General features: G+C 37.1%; 1 protein-coding gene across 6 annotated transcripts in view; it reads left to right on the top strand.

The window, feature by feature from the left end:
* ABCB1 (ATP binding cassette subfamily B member 1) overlaps positions 1-24237 on the top strand; it is a 219545-nt gene that overhangs the window by 130345 nt on the left and 64963 nt on the right. For 5 of the 6 annotated variants that reach the window (XM_028844740.2, XM_077994375.1, XM_077994377.1 and 2 more), the window contains 3 exon segments: positions 11005-11056; positions 14241-14432; positions 14940-15111. In XM_028844740.2, coding sequence (XP_028700573.2) covers positions 11005-11056; positions 14241-14432; positions 14940-15111 — 416 coding nt within the window. 6 annotated transcript variants of the gene reach the window in all.

The following is a 24237-nucleotide window of genomic DNA, read 5'->3' on the forward strand; positions in this document are numbered from 1 at the left end:
AAGCAGACTTCTCAGTGGAAACCTTACAGATCTGAAGAGAGTGGCATGACATGTTTAAAGTGCTGAAAGAAAAGCACTTTTTTTTCCTGAAATAGTATATACAGTGAAAATATACTTCAAATATGAAGAAGAAATAAAGACTTTCCTAGATGAACAAAAGCTGAGGGATATATTCATCACCAGACCTGTCTAGACAAGAAATGCTAAAGGGAGTTTTTAATCCGAAAGAAAAGAATGTTAATGAGCAATAAGAAATCATCTGAAGGTACAAAACTCATTGGTTATAGTAAGTACATAAAAAAACACAGACTATTACAACACTGTAATTGTGGTGTATAAACTACTCACATCTTGAGTAGAAAGACTAAAAAATGAACCTGTCAAAAATAATAACTACAATAACTATTCAAGACACAGTCTAGTAAGATATAAACAGATACAGATATAAAAAGTAGGGAGATGAAGTTAAAGTATAGAGTTTGTATTAGTTTTCCCTTTGCTTGTTTGTGCATGTGATCAGCATTAAGTTGCCATCAGTTTAAAAATGCATTGTAAGGCCGGGCGCGGTGGCTCAAGCCTGTAATCCCAGCACTTTGGGAGGCCGAGGCGGGTGGATCACGAGGTCAGGAGATCGAGACTATCCTGGCTAACATGGTGAAACCCCGTCTCTACTAAAAATACAAAAAACTAGCCGGGCGTGGTGGCGGGCGCCTGTAGTCTCAGCTACTTGGGAGGCTGAGGCGGGAGAATGGCGTGAACCCGGGAGGCGGAGCTTGCAGTGAGCCGAGATCACGCCACTGCACTCCAGCCTGGGAGACACAGCGAGACTCCGTCTCAAAAAAAATAAATAAATAAAAAAAATAAAAATAAAAATGCATTGTATATGATATCATTTGCATACCTGATGGTAACCTGAAATAAGATAACATGCAGCAGATACCTAAAAGATTAAAAGCAGACATTAAAACATACCACCAGAGAAAATCACCTTCACTAAAAGGAAGACGAGAAGGAAGGAAAGAAGGAAGAGAAGACCACAAAAAACAACAAAAAAAATGGCAGGAGTAAATCTTTACTTATCAATAATAACATTGAATCTAAATGGACTAAACTCTCCAATCAAAAGACATAGAATGGCTGAATGGATAAAAAAACAAGACCCAACTATCTATTGCCTACAAGAAACATACTTCACCTATAAAGAAGCACACTACGATCCATAAAAGTTCTTGTAGTTATTATTTTTGGTAGGTTCATCTTTCAGTTTTTCTATTCCAGATATGAATAATTTACACACCACAATTACAGTGTTATAATTTTCTGTGTTTTTCTGGGTACTTACTATTACCAGCGAGTTTTCACTCCAGATCTGGCCCAGATCTGATGTGAGTGCATATGAGTACTTCACACACCAGTTACAGTGTTATAATTGTGTTTTTCTGGGGACTTAACTGTTACTCATGAGTTTACACATAGACTAAAATTTAAGGGATAGAAAAAGTTATTCCATACCAATGAAAACAAACAAAAAAAGCAGGAGTAGCTGTACTTACATCAGACAAAATAGACTTCAGTACAAAAACTACAGAACGAGACAAAGGAGATCATTATGTAATGATAAAGGGATCAATTCAGCAAGAAGGTGCAACAATTGTAAATAAGTATACATTCAAAACTGGAGTTCCCAATATATAAAGCAAATATCATTCGAGCTAAAGAGAGAGATAGATCCTAATACAATAATACGTGGAGACTTCAACACCCCACCGTCAGCATTTAACAGACTTTTCAGACAGAAAATTAACAAATAAACATTAGACTTAATCTGCAATATAGACCAAATAGACCTAATAGATATGTACAGAACATTTTATCCAATAGCTGCAGAATACACATTCTTTTCCTGAGCACATAGATCATTCTCAAGGACAGACCATATGTTAGGTCACAAAATATGTCTTAAAAATTTCAAAAAATTGAAATAATATCAAGTATCTTATCTGAGCACAATAGAATAAAACTAGAAATCAATAAGAGGATATTTATATAGACACATGAAAATTAAACAATCTGTTCCTAATGACCATAAATAAATTAAAAAGAAAGTTGAAAAATTTCTTGAACCAAATGAAAATGGAAACACAACATACCAAAACCTATGGGATTCCTCAAAAGCAGTACTAAGAGGAAAGTTTATAGCAATAAATGCCTACATTGAAAAAGTAAAAAAGTTTCAAGTAAACAACCACAACCTACTGATGGAATTTAAAGGACTAGAAAAGCAAGAGTATACCAAACCCAAAATTAGTAGAAAAAAGGGAATAATAAAGATTTGAGCAGAAATAAGTGAAATTGAAATCAAGAAAACAACACCAAAAAGTCAATGAAATGAGAAGTTGTTTTTTTGAAATGCAATGATAAACAAAATTGACAAACCTTTAACCTGACTAGGAAAAAAAGAGAAGACTCAAATAAAATCAAATGAAAAAGGAGATGTTATCATTGATACCACAGAAATCATTAGTGGCTACTATGAGCAAGTATTTGCCAATACATTGGAAAACCTAGAAGAAATGGATAAATTCCTAGACACATACAAACTACCAAGTTTAAACAATGAAGAAATCAGAAATCTGAACAGACCAATAATGAGTAATGAAATTTAAGCTGTAATTTTAAAATCTCCCAATAAAGAAAAGCCCAGGACCTAACAGCTTTACTGCTGAATTTTACCAGACATTTGAAGAAAAACTAATACCAATACCACTCAAACTATTCTGAAAAACAGAGGAGGAGGGGATACTTCCAAACGCATCCCATGAGGCCAGTCTTACTCTGATGCCAAAACCAAAGACAAATAAAAAAAAGAAGAAAATTATAGACTGATATCCCGGATTAACATTGATGCAAAAATCCTCTACAAAAATACTAGCAAACCTAATTCAACAACACTTTAAAATGTTGTTCAAGACCAAATGGGATTTATCCCAGGGATGCAAGGATTATTCAACATATGCAAACTAATCAATGTGACGTATCATATCAACAGAATGAAGGATATAAAATATATGATCATTGCAGTTGATGATGAAAAGGCCTTTGATAAATTCAACAACCCTTCATGATAAAAACTTTTAAAAACTGGGGAACATTCATAAACAAAATAAAAGCCACATACAACAGACCCACAGCTAGTATCATACTAAATGAGGAAAAACTGAAAGCCTTTCCTTCAAGATCTGGAACAAGACAAGGATGCTCACTTTCACTAGTTATTCAACATAATACTGAAAGTCCTAGTGAGGGCAGACAAGAGAAAGAAAAAAAGGCATCTGAATTGGCCAGGAAGAAGTCAAATTATCCCTGTTGGCAGATGATACAGTCTTATATTTGGAAAAACCTAAAGACTCCACCAAAAAACTATTAGGAGTGATAAATAAATTTAGTAAAGTTGCAAGATACAAAATCAACATACAACAATCAGTAGCATTTCTACATGGTGACAGCAAACAATCTGAAAAGGTAATCAAGAAAGTAATCTCATTTACTATTGCTACAAATGAAATAAATACCTAGGAATAAATTTTACTAAAGAAATAAGAGATCTCTACAATGAAAACTGTAAAAGATTGATGTAAAAAATTGAAGAGGACACCAAAAATGGAAAGATACTCCATGTTCGTGGATTGGAAGAATGGATATTTTTTAAATGTCCGTACTACCAAAGCAATCTACAGACAGTGCAATCGCTATCAAAATACCAGTGACATTCTTCACAGAAATGGAGAAAAGAATCCTAAAATTTACATGGAACCCCCAAAAAAACCAGAATAGCCAAAGCTATCCTGAGCAAAAAGAACAAAACTGGGGAAATCACAGTACCTGACTTCAAATTATACTACAGAGCCAGTAACCTAAACACCATGGTACAGAGAAAAGAGACACATAGACCAATGGAACAGAATAGAGAATGCAGACATAAATCCATAAAGCTACAGTGAACTCATTTTCAATGAAGTTTCTGAGAATGTATATTGGGGAAAAGACTGTCTCTTCAAAAAAAAGATGGTGGGAAAACTGGATATCCATATGCAGAAAAATGAAACTAGATCCCTTTCTCTCATCATATACAAAAATAAAATCAATATGGATTAAAGACTTAAATCTATGACCTGAAACTATGAAACTACTAAAAGAAGACATTGGAGAAACTCTCTGGGACATTAGATTGGGCAAAGATTTCTTGAGTGATACCCCTACAAGCACAGGGAACCAAAACAAAAATGGACAAATGGGATCACATCAAGTTAAAAACCTTCTGGACTGCAGAGGAAACAATCAGCAAAGTGAAGAGACAACCTGCAGAATGGGAGAAAGTATTTGCAAGCTATCCATCTGACATCAGATTAATAACTAGAATATATGAGGAACTCAAACAACTCAATAAGAAAAAACTCCAATTAACAAATGGGCAAAAGATCTGAATAGACATTTCTCAAAAGAAGCTATACAAATGGTAAACAGGTATATGAAAATATGCTCAACATCATTGATCATCATCAGAGAAATGCAAGTCAAAACTACCGTGCGATATCATTTCACCCCAGTTAAAATGGCTTTTATCCAAAGATAGGCAATAACAAATGCTGGCAAGGATGTGGAGAAAAGAAAACCTTTGTACACAGTTGAGAATGTAAATTAGTACAACCATGATGGAGAACAGTATGGGGGTTCCTCAAAAAATGGAAAATTTAACTACCATATGATCCATAACTATCCCTCTGCTGGGGAAATACTCAAAAGAAAGGAAACCAGTATATCGAAACCTGCACTCCCATGTTTATTGCATCACTATTCACAATAGCCAGGATTTGGGAGCAACCTAAGTGTCCATCAGCAAGTAAATGGATGAAGAAATTGTGATGCATATACACAATGGAGTACTATTCATCTGTAAAAAAAAGGGGTCCTGTCATTTGCAACAACAAAAATGCAACTGGAGGAGATTATATTAAGTGAAATAAGCCAGGCACAGAAAGACAAACTTCACGTTTCTCACATATTTGTGGGAGCTAAAAAATGAAAACAATTGGACTTATGGAGATAGACAGTAGAATGACATTTACCGGAGGCCGGAAAGTGTAGTGGGGTGGCAGAGGTAGAAGTGGAGATGGTTAATGGATACAAAAATATATAGTTAGATAGAATGAATATCATCTAGTATTTGATTACACAACAGGGTGACTACAGTCAACAACAGTTTATTGCACATTTAAAAATAACTAAAAAGGTATAACTGGATTGTTTGTAACACAAAGAAAGGATAAATTTTTGAGGTGATAGATACCCCATTTACCCTAATGCGATTATTATCCATTGTATGCCTATGTCAAAATATCTCATACACCCTGTAAATATATACATCTACTATGTGCCACTCAAATTAAAAATAACTGCTTTTTTCTCCTCTTTTATATTTTCTTCCCAGCACAGAAAACTGTATTCTCCCATTGGCTCCCCAGGACAACAACTTTCATACACAACCAAGAGCTAAGCTCCTTTGGCAGTGTTCCTTCCTTTGCCTCTCTAGTAAACTATCTTCCTCACTGAAGTCTTTATAAATTTAGTGGCATAATTTCATATTTTGAGACCCATTAGAGTTGACTGTGTTAGAATCTGTCAATATGTTACAGCAGAAAGCTTTCATGTGATACAGCTTCACATAAAAGCTGAAAAATTCAGATTTTAAAATATCTCACAAATTTTTTCTGTGTCCATTTATGTTTACCACTTATACCTGTGATATTGTGATTTGCAGTAAGAAATAAATATTTTGGTTTTTATCTCTAAAAAAAAAAACAAATTAAAAATAGGTAAAAATTAAGATTAAATACATTTAAAAAATAAAACTAAAAAATCCAGGACTATCAACTTGGCTTTATTTAAGTTGAATGCAATGTTAAATCCTCTGGGATAGGATATGGAGAAAAGTAAAAGGAATGCGAGCCCCAAGCCTTGAGGAAGAACTCAACTGTTAGCAATAACTAAAGCCAACCCTCATTGAGCATTTACTATGTGCTGGGTCCTGTTCTTAGAGCTTTACATGCAGTAACTCTTTTAATTCTTAAATACACACGAGATTAATACTGTTATATATGTGTGTAAAAGTGTGTGTATATATATAATATATAATTGTATTATATATATAAAATAATATATATACTTATGCACACACACCCATATATAGTGTGTGTATATATATAGCTCTGTGAAACCACTTGTAAATTTTTTGAATAGGCTAAGTTATGGCAGATGCAACAGGTTGGGCACTGGAAATATAAAGATAAACTAGATATAGTTCAGTTTTCTATGACCTCACACCAGTGGGAGTGGGAGGAGGAGATAGATGTAAATAGTCATACTTCTATTTTTGTATGACTTAGTAAGTTGAATCACTGTCAATTACTGTGGAGTTCTATTGCAAGATGAATCACTCTGCTAGGGGTAAGACGATGTAATACTTTAGTTTATTCATGGAGGAAGAGTATATTCCAGAAGAAAAATTTTGGTAAAGGGCATTCCAGTTAGAGAAAGCAGAATGGATAAAGCCTTGAAGGAAGCAAATAGGATAGTTAGGGAATAATAAACCCTTTGGTGTTCTTACAGCCAGGCTACACAGAAGTGGGGAAAGCTGGTGAAGATGGGGTTGAGGGAGTGAAGTGAGTTGAGGCTAGAAAGGGATGTAGCAAATGTAACTATTATTCCAGAATCCAAGTGTGCTAAAGTCATAACTTTTATTTTATATAACATAATTTCCATTTTGAGTCCCTCTTCAGTAAATGTGGTAAAAACCCAATCTCAGTTGTTTTGGGGTAGGCCTCACCTTTCCCTGGGGTGTGTCTTGGAGGCCAACATAGTTTCAGATGAGTGAGAAGGCCGAGTGTTGTTCAGCATCATCGTCTACACAGGCATTCGGTCAAGCTTTCTCATCCTCCTCTCTTAAAAGCTTTGATGTCATTCTGCTCCTTCCATATCTCTCTAGGTCCAAAGAGACTCTTGGAAGCTGTTCTAAAGCCATCCCTTCAACTCACTACACATTTCCTTTTCTGAGGTCTTGCTCTAGGGTCTGCTTAGGTGGCAGGAGGCAGGTTTCTTTTTCCTGGACCCTCCAGTGCCTATGTAGTCAGCAATTCTCAACTGCTTATTTTCTCAGCATGTGGAAAATATTTTTTCAATCTAAAGGGTGGAGCTTAATCTCATAAAATTTAAACAAAATATTCTGTCATGCTCAGTTTCCTCTTCAACCCTCAAAGGCATAGGCTTTGGGAATATAAAAGCCAAGAAGAAACCTACACAATACATATATATATATTTTTAATGCAGCAGCAGCCCTCTCTGAAGACAGTGACTGCATAGTGATCTAGCTTCTGAAATGAGGAGATAGGTGTGGGGATAAAGAAAATATCTGGTAATCATTGTTGGTGCTTCAGACATATTTTCTTTCATGTGTATATTGTGGCAAAATCGCAAAGGAACTAATGTGATGTACCTTGGATCTTGATCTTTATCCTTTATGTAGTGGACTGTTATTGAAGGTTATCAGTGGAAGCACTATGATTATATTTTTGCTTTCAAATATAAAATCTGGGGACAATCTGAAGACCTAACTGGGGCGGAAAGATTAGTTATAGTAGTCTTGTTTCAGGAGAAGTAAGAAATGATGAGGACTTGAACCAGAGCATTAACTGTGAAGAGAGAGAGGATTTGAATAGTGCTAGATAGATTTTGGAGTCACTGAAGCTGTGAAAGTGGCTGAGGTCAGCCTGGAGCCTGCATAGAGTTCTGGGAAACACCCGTGTATAGGAAAGAGGGAGAACATAGGGGTCAATACTGAGACTAAGGGAGAAGCATCAGAGTGGTAGAAGTAAAAGAACCAGGATAATAAGCTCCTACACACTGGTGATAACCTTCAATGACAGTCCACTGCATAAAGGATGATGGTTTTATTAATGGGAGTTCCCCTGCATGTGCCCTCTTGACTGTCACCATGTAAGACATGCTTTTACCCCTCCTTTGCCTTCTGCCATGATTGTGAGGCCTCCCCAGCCATGTGGAACTGTGAGTCCATTAAACCTCTTTTTCTTTATAAATTACCCAGTCTCAGGTATGTTTTTATTAGCAGCATACTAACAGACTAATATAGTTACATAGGTAAACGTGTGCCATGGGTTTTTTTTGTTTTGTTTTGTTTTGTTTTTTGTACAGATTACTTCATCACCCAGGTATTAAGCCTAGTACCTACTAGTTTTTTTCCTGATTCTCTCCCTCCCCCACCCTCCACACTCCAAAAGGCTCCAGTGTGTGTTGTTCCCCTCTGTGTGTCCATGTGTTCTCATCATTTAACTCCTACTTATAAGTGAGAACATGGTATTTGGTTTTCTCTTCCTGTGTTAGATTGCTAAGGATAATGGCCTCCAGCTTCATCCATGTCCCTACAAAGGGCATGATCTCATTCTTTTTTATGGCTGCATAGTATTCCATGGCATCTATGTACCACATTTTCTTTATCCAGTCTGTCATTGATTGGCATTTAGGTTGATTCCATGTCTTTGCTATTGTGAATAGTGCTACAATGAACATATGCATGCATGTGTCTTTATAATAGAAGTATTTATACTTCTTTGTTGAATGCCTGATTTTTATTTTGACTGGTACAATTTGACAGGCGAAGCACAAATAAAAGGAACTTGGTGCTAGACTTGCTTTCTATGTATTTTGATGGTTGAAGCTATAGGTATGGTGTAATTGGACATACAAACATAAAGGAGGCAATTTTGACCTTGAACAAAGTTGTTTACTTTTTGAGCTATTTAGAAATGACTGTAGACTTAGAAGACATCATTGCTGAAGAACATTTGTTTAAATTATCTTGGTTTCTTATCTTGAGAATTGAGAAAACTGGTAAAAGCAATGAGTAGAAAACAGATATTTAGTTAGACTTGGAAAATGGTCTTGATTTGGTAGTGACATACTGGCAACAATTAATACTATATAGAGACATTTCCTGGTAAATAGAGAAGATAGATAATGTAAGGTTTTCCAAGATTGATTTGGAGAAAAATCCTCACCTGACTATTCAGTGTCCTGTTTCATTTTTGAAAATGTGGAGCAGAAGACATCTCACAACTGATTTAAATAAAAATTCAATCTGAAAATGTTTATTGTTGTATTGACATAAGGCAAAGCAGTCAAGAATACCTCTTGCATGTTTTGCTATGCTTCTGCATCTCTTTGTTTCTTACTTACTTTCTGTCTTATCCTTTAATGGAGTTTTCTCCAGGATTCTGTGCTTGGCCTGCTGTTTTCTCCTTATCTGCTGGCCTGTCCTTATGGGTAAGGAGAAATGGATTTAGCTATGGCCTCCAGCACATGAATCCTGAATCTTTAGATCTGAACTCTCTAAAACTGGAAAGTTACAGTCTGAATACTTATTGGACATCTGCAATTGAATGTGCCAGGCACTGCAAAACAAAAATGTTCAAGACCAAACTAATAATCTCTCCTCTGACCAGAGCAGGTCTTTTTGCTGAATTCTTATTTCCCACCATGACACTAGCATTCTCCAAATGCTTAGGCTTGCTGTTTTGATAATTTTTAAAAATTTTTATTCTCTCTACTTCTATTCTATCAGTTGCTAAGTCCTGTAACTTCTTCCTCTATAAATCTTGTAAGTACGTGCTTTCTTTTCTATTCTCATTTATACTCTTTCCCTACATAGTTATAGTAGCTCAAGTCTCTTAGTCTCTCCACATTCCAGTTAATCGTATACATTGCTGGTGGCTAAACTCTCATAAAACATACTTCTAATTATATCCTATTTTGCTCAAAGCTGTCGAATGACTGCTGGTCTGTTTTCTTGCACCATACCTGCAGGACCCAGATTATCTTTCCAGCTACATAACCACCTTCCTCCATCCACACAACATACTTCCTCCCCCTGTCAAAAACAGACTTACGCATTCTTCAAACTTGCCGTTGACTTTGGTCTATATTGTTCACCTTGCTAGAAATATTTTTTCCCCTCTTTTCCATACCTGTCGAAATCAGACTCATCTGAAACAGGCCCTTTCATTTTAACATAACTTTTTGCAGTCTCAATTGTGATAATTCCTAGAAAATATTTACTCTTTGTACATTTATAACATATGTGTATAAGTATGTTTAACACAGCATTGCTTGTAACAGTAAAATATTGGAAACAAGTGAAATAGTTGCAACATTGAAAAAAATAGATATACACATTTATATACTGATAGGAAAAAATTTGGTCACTGAATGTGAACTATGAGTCCATTGTTAGAAAATAAGTGTGTATTTGTGTGTATCTACATGCATACATAAAAGAAAATCTGAAAATGTACACACCAAAATGTTGAACAGTGCTTGTGTGTGTGTGTGTGTCTGTGTGTTAGGGGTAAAGTTATGAAATACTTTTATAGTGTACTTTTTGTCTCAAAAATGTTAGCATTTGCTAATATTGGGTGATGAGCTCACTGATGTTTATTACACTGTTCTTTGTATTTGATATTTTTAAATAAGAATAAAACTGGAAAAATGCAGTGTTAGATTTTAAATATGTACCTTAGTGTGCAATGGCATTTATCAGGACAAGAGATTTTTCTTTTATGGGATCTTGGAGTGATATTCCAAAAAATATTTTAATTCAAGAACACTGATACTTCTGCTGACAGACTACCTCTTACCAAATGTGGGTTTCTTCTTGCAAATAAACATCATTGAATTAGCGTATATGTGGTTGCACACAGTCAGCAGAGAAATATTTGAATGAATGCCATAATGCTTACACACAATTAAAACTGAGTCAGCTTGACGTATTTTTGTGTAAATCATTAAGTGAAATGAGTTTGATTCATTTTTACATGTTTATTTTTAATGGAGACTAAAGAGACATAAATGGTATGTGTTTGTTTTGTGGTGGTCTAGGTAATATCACTGATACAGTGCCCGTCATGAATCTGGAGGAAGATATGACCAGGTAATTAGACATTCTACTTACTATTGTTAAGCTTTTCTATATTCATCAAGTTGTAGAAATGTTTAAAATTTTGCATTATCATCATAGAAATTTTGAGGAGAACAATACTCTTGTTAGTTTTTAGGAGGATATGTGTAGATTTTTTAAGAAAAGAATTGGCTGCATAAGGTATGCAAAAGTTAGGGTTAAGCTTAAAATAGACATTGATCAATATAGAATATCATATTAATATATAAGGAAATTAGAGGAGTTTAAAGTAGCCTTTTAAAATGTAGTTGAATTAAGAATCATTATTTTCTGTAATATATATGTGCCAGGTGTGGTGGCACATACCTACAGTCCTAGCTACTTGGGAGGCTGATGTGAGAGGATCGCTTGAGCCCAGGAGTTCAAAGCTGCAGTGAGCTATGATCACATCACTGCTCTCCAGCCTGGGGGAAAGAGCAGGACACTGTCCCCCACCAAAAAAAAAAAAAAAAAAAAAAATTTAGAGAGAGAGAATAATTATTTTCAATGGCTTATAATTCTTAATTTGTTTCCTGGATGTTTTCAGACATGACATGATAATGAAAGCAGCCAAAAGGAATTTTTTTAACTCAACATCTGATTCTGAACAATAAAATAAAACATCCCAGAATAAATATAGTCACTCTATTCTTAACTCACACTGGGGAATCTTTTGGTTAATGATTTACATATCTTGAAGTTTATTCCCCAGAACAGCTTATAACAGCTGTCCAAAGGTACGTGTAGGTGAATCAGAAGAAAATGATTCTACATTATGGTGTAAATGATCTGGTACATTTGAAAAAAAAATAGATACCTTTTTTGCTGGAGTGCAGTGGTACAATCTCGGCTCACTACAACCTTCAATTCCCGGGTCCAAGTGATTCTTGTGCCTCAGCTTCCCAAGTGACTGGGTTTACAGGCATGTGCCACTGGGTTTACAGGCGGGTGCCACTACACCAGCTAATTTTTACATTTTTAGTAGAGGCGGAGTTTCACCGTGTTGCCCAGGCTGGCCTTGAATTTCTGACCTCAGGTGATTCACCCGCCTTGGCCTCCCAAAGTGCTGGGATTACAGGTGTGAGCCACCGTGCCCTGCCGAAAATGGAGACACTTGATAATATTTTGAAAGTCAAGGAGTAAATACCTCCAAATATCCCTGTGGAGAGGCATTGTTTTTTACATTGGGGAAAATGAAACAGAATGTCTTTTAATCATGTACATGCTTTTGAGTAAACATACACTGACAGTTTAAAATACATTAACTTATTCTCAAAGCATGAGTTCTACTTGTGATGTGGGGTTTCCATTAGCTATCTCTTGCTATATAATGAACACTTAGATAGAATACTATCTCTTGCTGTATCATGAACACTTAGATAGTAATTAATGATTGAGTTATCTGTTAACTAAAACTTAGTGCTTTAATTACATCTTCCTTGATAAATGCATTGTAAGTTACAAGGTAGAGATTGGGGAAGACTTGTTTCCCAAGATTCCTGATGGGCTGAGTACTGAATTGTGAACAGCAATGTCAGAGACTGTCTGCTTGTTACCTAGCCATCTTTATAGCTTCTGCATGATTCAAACATACAGTTTAATTTGAAGATGGTAAGTAGTGAAGTTTTAAAAGTGGGAATATTGGAATACTGTATTTCATTTTAGAATGTTTGCCTTTAACCTAAAAATTAATTGTTTACTGAAGCCCGATAATTGTTTGCGTTTTTTTTTTTTTTTTGAGATGGAATTTTGCTCTGTCTCCCAGGTTGGAGTGTAGTGGCATGATCTCTGCGCACTGCAACTTCTGCCTTCCGGGTTCCAGCGATTCTCCTGCCTCAGCCTCCTGAGTTACTGGGATTACACGTGTGCACCACTACACCCAGCTAATTTTTCTTTTTCTTTTTTTTTTGTGTTTTTAGTAGAGACAGGATTTCACTGTGTTGGTCAGGCTGGTCTCAAACTCCTGACCTCGTGATCCGCCCACCTTGGCCTCCCAAAGTTCTGGGATTACAGGCGTGAATTGTTTGCTTTTTTTTTTTTTTTTTTTTTTTTTTTTTTGAGATGGAGTCTCGCCCTGTCACCCAAGCTGGAGTACAGTGGCATGATCTCGGCTCACAGGAACCTCTGCCTCCCAGGCTCAAGCGATTCTTCTGCTTCAGCCTCCCAAGTAGCTGGGACTACAGTCGCATGCCACCATGCCCGGCTAATTTTTTTTGTATTTTTTGTAGAGACAGGACTTCACCATATTGGCCAAGCTGGTCTCGAACTCCTGACCTTGTGATCTGTCTGCCTCGGCCTCCCAAAGTGCTGGGATTACAGGCGTGAGCCACCATGCCCAGCCTGTTTGCTTTTTTAAATATGAAAACTCAGAGCAAGGAAACATTAATTCAGAATTTCTAGATTGATCAAGGGTCTGTTGTTAAGACAATGCTCATGTTTTTTAGTACTAGAATTTAAATTGGAAGGGCCACTATTTGATTTGTTAAGCATTTTAGGATAACTCACGATGGCCAGTTGGGCAAATGAAATAAAACTACGTTTTAACATTTTTAGTTGTCTCTTGGCATCTAAAATACTAGATTAATAGCCTAAGGGATAATCCCTAGCCCAAAAGGCCAAGGGATTATTTCCATTTCTTGATCTCACTTTCTGACAAGTTCTGTCACTTCTTTTCATCTCCAGTGTACAGAGACCAACCCAGTGCACTCATCAACTAATGCTAATGTAATAAAAGTAGACAGTATTACAGTGGTGGGTCTTACCTGATGCTGTGATTCCCCAATACACCACACCATCTTTCACAGTAACTGGCATTCTCTGAGTGCTTACTATGTGCTGGGCATTGGTCCAAGTATATTTCATGCATGAGTATTTTTATCTCTGTTTTACTAATTAGAAAACTGAGGCTTAGAAAAGTTGAGCAGCTTGCCTAAGATTACATAGCAGTGAAGTGAAGAGCTGGGATTTGAGCCAAAGCAGAAACCATTCTTAACCATTTCACCATAGTGGTGCAGACGTAGTTGGATGGTGACTATCAACTCTGCTGGTTACAGCCCCTTCTTATCTGTTAAGGATGGCTAGATACCCAGATAAGTGAAAAAATAGGAATGAGGGGTCTCTTTGGAAAAGGTACATTGATTAGGAAACAGAGAACATGTGCAGTGTTCTTGTTTTTCAGGTATGCCTATTATTACAGTGGAATTGGTGCTGGGGTGCTGGTTGCTGCTTACATTCAGGTTTCATTTTGGTGCCTGGCAGCTGGAAGACAAATACACAAAATTAGAAAACAGTTTTTTCATGCTATAATGCGACAGGAGATAGGCTGGTTTGATGTGCACGATGTTGGGGAGCTTAACACCCGGCTTACAGAGTAAGTATTTAGTTTTATGTTGAACTTGGATGTGGTTCTTATTCTTAGTAAAATGAAATAGATGTCATCACATATGTTAGGAGATGTTAGTGTACCACTCAAAGGTACTTATGAGACAAAATTCCTTCTAAGCAGCAACGATGTCGTGTGCATCCTTTTGTTCCTAGTCCTTGACGGGCATAAGGGCACCTGCATGACTAGCATTGAATGAAGGACTGGACTTTGCCAGAATGAAGAAATCCTCTGAGAATGTGCAGTAGAGCAAAACAAGATACCTAGGTTGAATACTTCTTATGTACACGATGTCCATTTCCTGGGGCCATGTGTCTAAGGATTTTTGTTGTTAATGACAGATCTCCTAATAGAAACTTATACCCTGCTAAATAAAACAATGCACAGGCGCAAAATGCTCTAGCTATAAACTACCCTACACTCAAAGTAGGCTTCAGAAGAAAAGTTGTTGTTTACAATTCTGACATTTATTTCTAATACTATCTGTTCTTTTAGTGATGTCTCCAAGATTAATGAAGGAATTGGTGACAAAATTGGAATGTTCTTTCAGTCAATGGCAACATTTTTCACTGGGTTTATAGTAGGATTTACACGTGGTTGGAAGCTAACCCTTGTGATTTTGGCCATCAGTCCTGTTCTTGTACTGTCAGCTGCAGTCTGGGCAAAGGTAGGTGAAGCCTGTGAATCCAGATTTTGAACTGCACCTTCCCCCTTCCTGCTCTCACCCTATGGAAAGGTCTTTTTACTACATGATGACTCTGATTCTGTACTTGGTACTTTTATGTTTTCTGTTCAAAATCAGCTGGATAAGCATATCCAGCCTCACTGAGTACTACACTTGCCAGGACTCCATGCTGCTCTTGGCCATGTGATTATTTGGGGAACAGATGAGAAAGAAGAATGTAGCTCTCATATCTATCTTCTGCTTTTGTAAGAAAACAAACAAACAGAAACAAAACAAACAAACAAAAAAACTTCCTGAGCTCCAAAGAACCATGCTCTCTAGTGGATGATGCCCTATTCACATAGCAAGTAGCGACTCAAGTTTAGTGAGCAACAGATGCCCCATTCAATTAACATTTCTTTTTACTTTAATGTTTTTGGCTTTCTAGATTTTTGTTTAATTTTTAAATTGACTTTACAGTTTTGTCAGCATTCATGCATAGTTAAATTTTTGGTTATAAAATAATTTAAGAAAATAGATACTTTCTAGTCCCTAAGGACACATATAAATCCTTAGCCTTCAGCTCTCTCTCCTGTCATGAAGGCAGAGAGGTAGAAGTGGCCCTCTCTACCTCAGCACACGTTTCCAGTGATCTTTTAAAACTTATTTTCCATTTCAAGGTGAACATGGTGTGAATTTTAAACTGATTTTATATAAGTGTATTTTCAGTAGAGAAATTGGCCCGGTATGTAATTTTTATGGAGTTCAGCACAACTTAGAGAAGGCAATATAAATTCATGTAGCAAAAGTAATGAATGGACAACCAAAGCCAAGCATCACACAAAATAAGTCAGGCTGTAAGTATTAAGAAACTTTAGAAATTTTAACCTTGTATAATGGATATTATTTTGTTTCTGCAAAGAATAATTATCATTTATTGAGCATTTATTGTCAGGCAAATACTTGTATTATCTTTCTGAAGTATAGGTATTATCTAGTTTTACAGAGAAAGAAACTGAAGTTCTGAGGTCTGTGTTAATTTTTTGCTTAGAGTAACATAGAGTTCAAATAATGTTTCTGGGGATTATCAGTTAACTAAAGTATTTGGCAAAAGCTTCTTGTCAATTGATTTTTCTGTATACTAGAATGTTAAGCAAGTTAGGTGGCAAACTCTTCACATCAGTATTTACTGAAAAACTACTTAAAACGTATTGATGTCTGTTTTAAGTTAAGATTAAAAACAGACCATGAGTCAATCTTTTAATGATTAATTATGCATTGCTTCACATGCTGTTTATTTAGTAAAAGGAGCCCCAGGCTGGCTGCTAGAGACCCAAGCTTTAATCCCCACGCAGCATTACACTTTTGGTATGATTTCAAACAAATTTCTTAAATTCTTTGGATGTCAATCATATTAAAAAAGAAATGTGGTTCACTCTGGGTCTGGGAAGCCTCTTTGTGTCTATGAGCCTGAGGCTCTACCCTCAAACCTAGAGACACAGAAGCAAGTAGACATGGCAGAAAGGGACGCAGTCATGCAAGTGACCTGGCCCAGGAAGCCTCTTTTGTACTTTGTACCCAAGACTGTCTTCCCAGTGCCCAGAGACACTGGGGCACTAGAGGGCATTGGTACGGGAAACCACTACACTCTTCCTCGATCTGGCAGTCTGATCTTGAAAAACCACTTTCACCCACTCAAGCAGCAGAAGCAGGGTCCAGTGGGAGCCCCAGAAGTGTCACATAAATCAAGCCAACCAAAATAATACTACAAACACTCTGAATATTAAACCACTCCTGGAACCACATCTCACAAAAGTAGGCCAATACTATCATGCTAAACTTAAATAGAGCAACTGCCTGCTAGAGTAAAGCAGGTTTATTTTATTTTAACTTTTTAAAACTTTTATTTTAAGTTCAGGGGTACAAGTGCAGGTTTGTTACATAGGAAACTTGTGTCATGGGGGTTTGTTATACAGATTATTTCATCACCCAAGTATTAACCCTAGTACCCATTAGTTATTTTTACTGACTGTTTCCCTCCTCCCACTGTCTACCCTCTAATAGGCCCCAGTGTGTGTTGTTCCCCACTATGTATCCATGTGTTCTCATCATTTAGCTCCCACTTATAAGTGAGAACATGCAGTATTTATTTTTCTGTTCCTGAGTTAGTTTGCTCAGGATAATGGCCTTCAGCTCCATCCATGTCCCTGCAAAGGACACGATCTCATTCTTTTTTTATGGCTGCATAGTATTCCATGGTGTCTGTGTACCATATATGTATATATTTTTTATCCAGTCTATCATTGATGGGCATTTAGGTTGATTCCAACCTTGTCTTGTGCCAGTTTTCAAGGGGAATGATTCCAGCTTTTGCCCATTCAGTATAATGTTAGCTGTAAGTTTGTCATAAATGGCTTTTATTATTTTGAGGTGTGTTCCTTTAATACCTTGTTTGTTGAGAGTTTTGATCATGAGTGGATGTTGCATTTTATTGAAAGCCTTTTTGCATCTATTGAGATAAGCATGTGCTTTTTGTCTTTAGTTTCTGTTTATGTGGTGAATCACATTTATTGATTTGCATCTGTTGAACCAACCTTACATCCTGAGGACAAAGCCTACTTGATCATGGTGGATAAGCTTTTTGATGTGCTGTTGAATTCAGTTTGCCAGGATTTTGTTGAGGATTTTTGTCTCAATGCTCATCAAGGATATTGGTAAAGTTTTTTGTTGTTGTATCTCTGCCAGGCTTTGGTATCAGGATTATGCTGGCCTCATAGAATGGATCAGAGGGAGTCTGTCCTCCTCAATTTTTTGGAACATTTTCAGTAGGAATGGTATCAGCTCTTCTTTTACATTTGGCAGAATTCAGCCATGAATTCATCTGGTCCTGGACTTTTTTGGGGGGTGATAAGCTATTTATTACTACCTCAATTTCAGAACTCTTTGTTGGTCTGTTCAGGGATTCTATTTCTTCCTGGTTCAGTCTTGGGAGGATGTATGTGTCCAGTAATTTATCCATTTATTCTAGATTTTCTAGTTTTGTGCACAGAGGTGTTCATAATATTCTCTGATAGTTGTTTGTATTTCTGTGGGGTCAGTGGTAACATCCTCCTTGTCATTTCTGATTGTGTTTATTTGAATCTCCTCTCTTGTCTTTTTTATTAGTCTAGCTAGTAGTCTGTCCATTTTATTAATTTTGTAAAAACACCAGCTCCTGGATTCGTTGATCTTTTGAATGGTTTTTCTTATCTCAGTCTCCTTTGGTTCAGCTCTGATTTTGGTTATTTCTTGTCTTCTGCTAGCCTTGGAATTTGTTTGCTCTTGGTTCTCCAGTTCTTTTAGTTGTGATGTTAGGTTATCAACGAGGTCTTTCTAACCTTTTGGTGTGGGCATTTAGTGCTATAAATTTACCTCTTAACACTACAGTAAGGCATATTTAAATAGGAGACAGAGTCTCCTAACATCATAGTCAAAATGTCCAGGTTACAATAGAAAGTTGCCTGTCATACCAAGAGTCAAGAAAATCACAACTTGAATGAGGAAAATTAGCACACAAACAAACTAACAACAATTACCTGACATCAACACTGAGATAAATCAGGTGCTGGAATTATCTGACAATGATTTTAAACAGCCATCATAAAAATTCTTTACTAATCGAACACGAATTCTTTTGAAACAATAGAAAAAAAATCCTCAATGTAATAGAATTTATTAAAAAGAACAGTGAAATTAGAGAACAGAGATATACAACAACAGAAATAAGAGTCATGCTAGATGGACTTAACCTAAGCAGTTGGAGATGGCAGCATAGAATTAGTGAACCTGGAGGTTAGAACAATAGAATTCACCCATTCTGAAACAAATAAAATAATAAAAAAAAGAACTCCAAGGACCTGAGGGATGATAACAAAAACATTTGTGTCATCACAGTACCAAAAGTAGAGGAAAAAGAGAGTGGAGATGAAGGAATATTTGAAGAAATAATAACTGAAAATTTCCCATGTTTGATGATGAAAGGCAATACTTCAGATCCAAGAAGCTGAGCTAATCTCAAATAGGTTAAACCAAATAAATCCATACCAAAGAATATTATAATTAGGTATTAAAAAGTGAAGACAAGATAGAAATCTTGAAATCAGCCAGAGAAAAACAGTGCATTTTTATAGGGTAATATAATACCAATTTGGATGACAACATACTTCTCACCTGAATCCACAAAGGCCAGAAGTGACACAATATTATTCAAGTGCTCAAATAAAAAAACTGCCAACTGTGAATATATATCTGGTGAGACTAGCCTTCAGGAATGAGGAGGAAGTAAAAACAGTCGCAGATCAAAGTTTCACTAGCATGCCTACTTGTGAAAGATGGGCTAAATAAAATTTTTCTAACAAAAAGGGAATGATAAAAGAAATATTGAAGCATCAGGAAAGGGAAGGCAAGGGAACAACAGAAAGAGCAGAAATATGGGCATATACAATAGACTTTCCTTTGCCCCATGAGATTCATAAATCATATTTGATGATTGAACCACAAATCATATGTGGTAGAATGTTGATACCATAGACTGTTGTAAGTCACATATGAATATTGCAATACTCAGATAAGCCACTATAAAACTCCTGCAAAAATATGTATTCAAAAATACTGTAAACTCAGCAAGATTGAATCCTAAAATTTGATAAGTAACCTGCAGGAAGGCAAGAAAAGAGACACAGAGGATGGAAACCAGAGGAAACAAATAGAAAACAAATAATAAAATGGTATACTTAAGTGCTAACATATCATTAACTACCTTAAATGTAAATGGTTTAAATGTACCAATCATAGGAAAAATTGGCAGTGTGTTAAAAAAATGAGTAAACTATATGCTGCTTACAATAATCTTCAAATTCAACAACATAGGTAGAGTAGAAGTAAAGATATGGAAAAAGATATACCATACAAACATTACTTTTTTACAAGGAGTGGCTATATTAATATTAAATAATGTGACTTCAAAGCAAAAAAAAATTGCTAGAGAAAAGAAAACTATTATGTAATGATTAAAAGAACAATCCACCAAGAAGACAAAATGACCCAAATGCACATGCCCCTAATAACATAGCCTCAAATAGAGATAAAATAAAACTGAGAGTTTTTATTTCTTTATTATAATTTTATTCAACTGAGAGTTGAAGGGGGAAATAGAAAAATCCACCATTATAGTTGGAGACTTCAGCACCCTCCCTTAGCAACTGATGGAACAAGTAGACCGAAAATCATCTAGGATGTGAAAAATGAGAATAACACAATCAACCAACAGGATCTAATTGGCATTTATAGAATATTCTACCCAACAACATCAGGATACACATTAATCTTTTTTGTTGTTGTTAAGTACCCGTGAAACATTAATCAACATAGATCATATCATGAGCCATAAAACAAACCTCAATAAACTTAAAAGAATTGATATCATAAAGTATGTTTTTTCTAAGTGGCATCAAACTAGAAACCAAAATTGGAAAGATAAGGAAATCTCTAAAGAGGGGACTAACACAATACACTTTTAAATAACCCATGGATTCTTAAAGGAAATTAAAAATACATAGAAAACATATAAAATATTTGGGTAGAGCTGAAGAAGTACTAAGAGAGAAATTTATCACATTAATGTGTATACTTTAGAAATGAGGAAAGGTCTCAAATCAATAACCTAAGTTCCTACCTCAACAAAGTAGAAAATAACCTATTGGAAAGTTGGGTGTTCATTTGAAGACTCCCGTATATGGACATTAAATAAATTTGTATATTCTTTCTCCTGTTGATCAATTGGCTTCATGCCAATAATTTTTCAGTGGTGGTTAGAGTCACTCTTCTCTCCTGACAGTCATAATGAAAGAGAACCCAGGATACTGATCCATTGGCAAAAAGGGCTAAGAGCTGACCCCAAGACTATATTGTTACATTCTACTTTTAAAAATTAAATAAATAGGCTGGGGATCAAGATGGCTGGGTAGACACAGCCAGGAAATGCCTCTTCCACTGACAGAAACCAAAATATCAAGTAAACCTTCACACTCTGAACAGATCTTTTGAGAGAAAACACTGAAAGTTAATAGAGAAGCAACACAGATACTGAGGCTGAAGAGAGATGAAGCTGAGATGCTCGCATGGAGTCTCTGAGTGCAAGGACCAGCTCCCAGCCCTGAAATAGTCCTAAGGAAGTGGTGAGTGAAGGAACTGCAGGGTGCCACACTCCTGTTGTGGACCTCTGAGATCCTAACATGACCCCCATAGATATATATATATATTTTTTAATTTATTTATTATTATTATACTTTAAGTTGTAGGGTACATGTGCATAATGTGCAGGTTTGTTACATATGTATACTTGTGCCATGTTGGTGTGCTGCATTTACATCATTTACATCAGGTATTTACATCGTCATTTACATCAGGTATAACTCCCAGTGCAATCCCTCCCCCCTCCCCCCTCCCCATGATAGGCCCCTGTGTGTGATGTTCCCCTTCCTGAGTCCAAGTGATCTCATTGTTCAGTTCCCACCTATGAGTGAGAACATGCGGTGTTTGGTTTTCTGTTCTTGTGATAGTTTGCTAAAAATGATGGTTTCCAGCTGCATCCATGTCCCTACAAAGGACACAAACTCATCCTTTTTGATGGCTGCATAGTATTCCATGGTGTATATGTGCCACATTTTCTTAATCCAATCTGTCACTGATGGACATTTGGGTTGATTCCAAGTCTGATTGTATATTTAGAAAACCCCATTGTCTCAGCCCAAAATCTCCTTAAGCTGATAAGCAACTTCAGCAAAGTCTCAGGATACAAAATTAATGTGCAAAAATCACAAGCATTCTTATACACCAGTAACAGACAAACAGAGAGCCAAATCAGGAATGAACTTCCATTCACAATTGCTTCAAAGAGAATAAAATACCTAGGAATCCAACTTACAAGGGATGTAAAGGACCTCTTCAAGGAGAACTACAAACCACTGCTCAGTGAAATAAAAGAGGACACAAACAAATGGAAGAACATACCATGCTTATGGATAGGAAGAATCAATATCATGAAAATGGCCATACTGCCCAAGGTAATTTATAGATTCAATGCCATCCCCATCAAGCTACCAATGAGTTTCTTCACAGAATTGGAAAAAACTGCTTTAAAGTTCATATGGAACCAAAAAAGAGCCCGCATCTCCAAGACAATCCTAAGTCAAAAGAACAAAGCTGGCAGAATCACGCTACCTGACTTCAAACTATACTATAAGGCTACAGTAACCAAAACAGCATGGTACTGGTACCAAAACAGAGATATAGACCAATGGAACAGAACAGAGTCCTCAGAAATAATACCACACATCTACAGCCATCTGATCTTTGACAAACCTGAGAGAAACAAGAAATGGGGGAAGGATTCCCTATTTAATAAATGGTGCTGGGAAAATTGGCTAGCGATAAGTAGAAAGCTGAAACTGGATCCTTTCCTTACTCCTTATACGAAAATTAATTCAAGATGGATTAGAGACTTAAATGTTAGACCTAATACCATAAAAATCCTAGAGGAAAACCTAGGTAGTACCATTCAGGACATAGGCATGGGCAAAGACTTCATGTCTAAAACACCAAAAGCAACGGCAGCAAAAGCCAAAATTGACAAATGGGATCTCATTAAACTAAAGAGCTTCTGCACAGCAAAAGAAACTACCATCAGAGTGAACAGGCAACCTACAGAATGGGAGAAAATTTTTGCAATCTACTCATCTGACAAAGGGCTAATATCCAGAACCTACAAAGAACTCAAACAAATTTACAAGAAAAAAACAAACAACCCCATCAAAAAGTGGGCAAAGGATATGAAGAGACATTTCTCAAAAGAAGACATTCATACAGCCAACAGACACATGAAAAAATGCTCATCATCACTGGCCATCAGAGAAATGCAAATCAAAACCACAATGAGATACCATCTCACACCAGTTAGAATGGCGATCATTAAAAAGTCAGGAAACGGCCGGGCGCGGTGGCTCACGCCTGTAATCCCAGCACTTTGGGAGGCCGAGGCGGGCGGATCACAAGGTCAGGAGATCGAGACCACGGTGAAACCCCGTCTCTACTAAAAATACAAAAAATTAGCCGGGCGCGGTTGTGGGCGCCTGTAGTCCCAGCTACTCGGGAGGCTGAGGCAGGAGAATGGCGTGAACCCGGGAGGCGGAGCTTGCAGTGAGCCGAGATCGCGCCACTGCACTCCAGCCTGGGCAACAGAGCGAGACTCCGTCTCAAAAAAAAAAAAAAAAAAGTCAGGAAACAACAGGTGCTGGAGAGGATGTGGAGAAATAGGAACACTTTTACACTGTTGGTGGGATTGTAAACTAGTTCAACCATTATGGAAAACAGTATGGCGATTCCTCAAGGATCTAGAACTAGATGTACCATATGACCCAGCCATCCCATTACTGGGTATATACCCCATAGATATTTGAATTGGCAGAGCAACTGCCCAGAGATTAAGTAGAGGCAGAGCTCAAACCTAAGTGGGGCCCAGAAGGTTCTGTGTATGGGGAAACTCCAGTAAAATGTGACCTTAGGAACCCATACCCATGGCTCTTCGTCTTGCTCTGAGTGACTCTAGACACTGCTGAGCGCTGTGCCAGGAGAGAACAGGGCTATCTTTGTCACAGGACTAAGGTGCATCTGATCTGTGCACTTTCATCTGCCATCCCCTCCCAAAGCCCCTGCCTGGCTGCTTCTGCAAAAGCATGCTCACAGCATTGCCTTCACTGCCCAGCCTGAGTGCTTTGCCAGTGGAATTGAAACACTGGACTGGCCCCAACAACATCCAGTGCTCAATCCCGAGGGGACAGAGGACAAAGCCACAGGCCTGGTCCCAACCCCCAGGATTCAAGCACACAGCTCAGGGGCATTGAGCTGAGAACTGTGGCCTGAACTTGAATGAGGGAGGAGCCCCAACTCTCAGAACACTGAGAAGAATGAGGTGTGGGTTCATGTGCCGGCATGGGAGCTGGAAATGCTTCCCTCCACAAGATTGGTCTGGGAATGAGGTGTAGCTCATTTGCTGACCAGTCTCTGCCAGAGACTCCGACAAAGAACACCTAA

This window comes from Macaca mulatta, chromosome 3, assembly GCF_049350105.2.
Source record: "Macaca mulatta isolate MMU2019108-1 chromosome 3, T2T-MMU8v2.0, whole genome shotgun sequence".
NCBI classification, from domain to species: Eukaryota; Metazoa; Chordata; class Mammalia; order Primates; family Cercopithecidae; genus Macaca; species Macaca mulatta.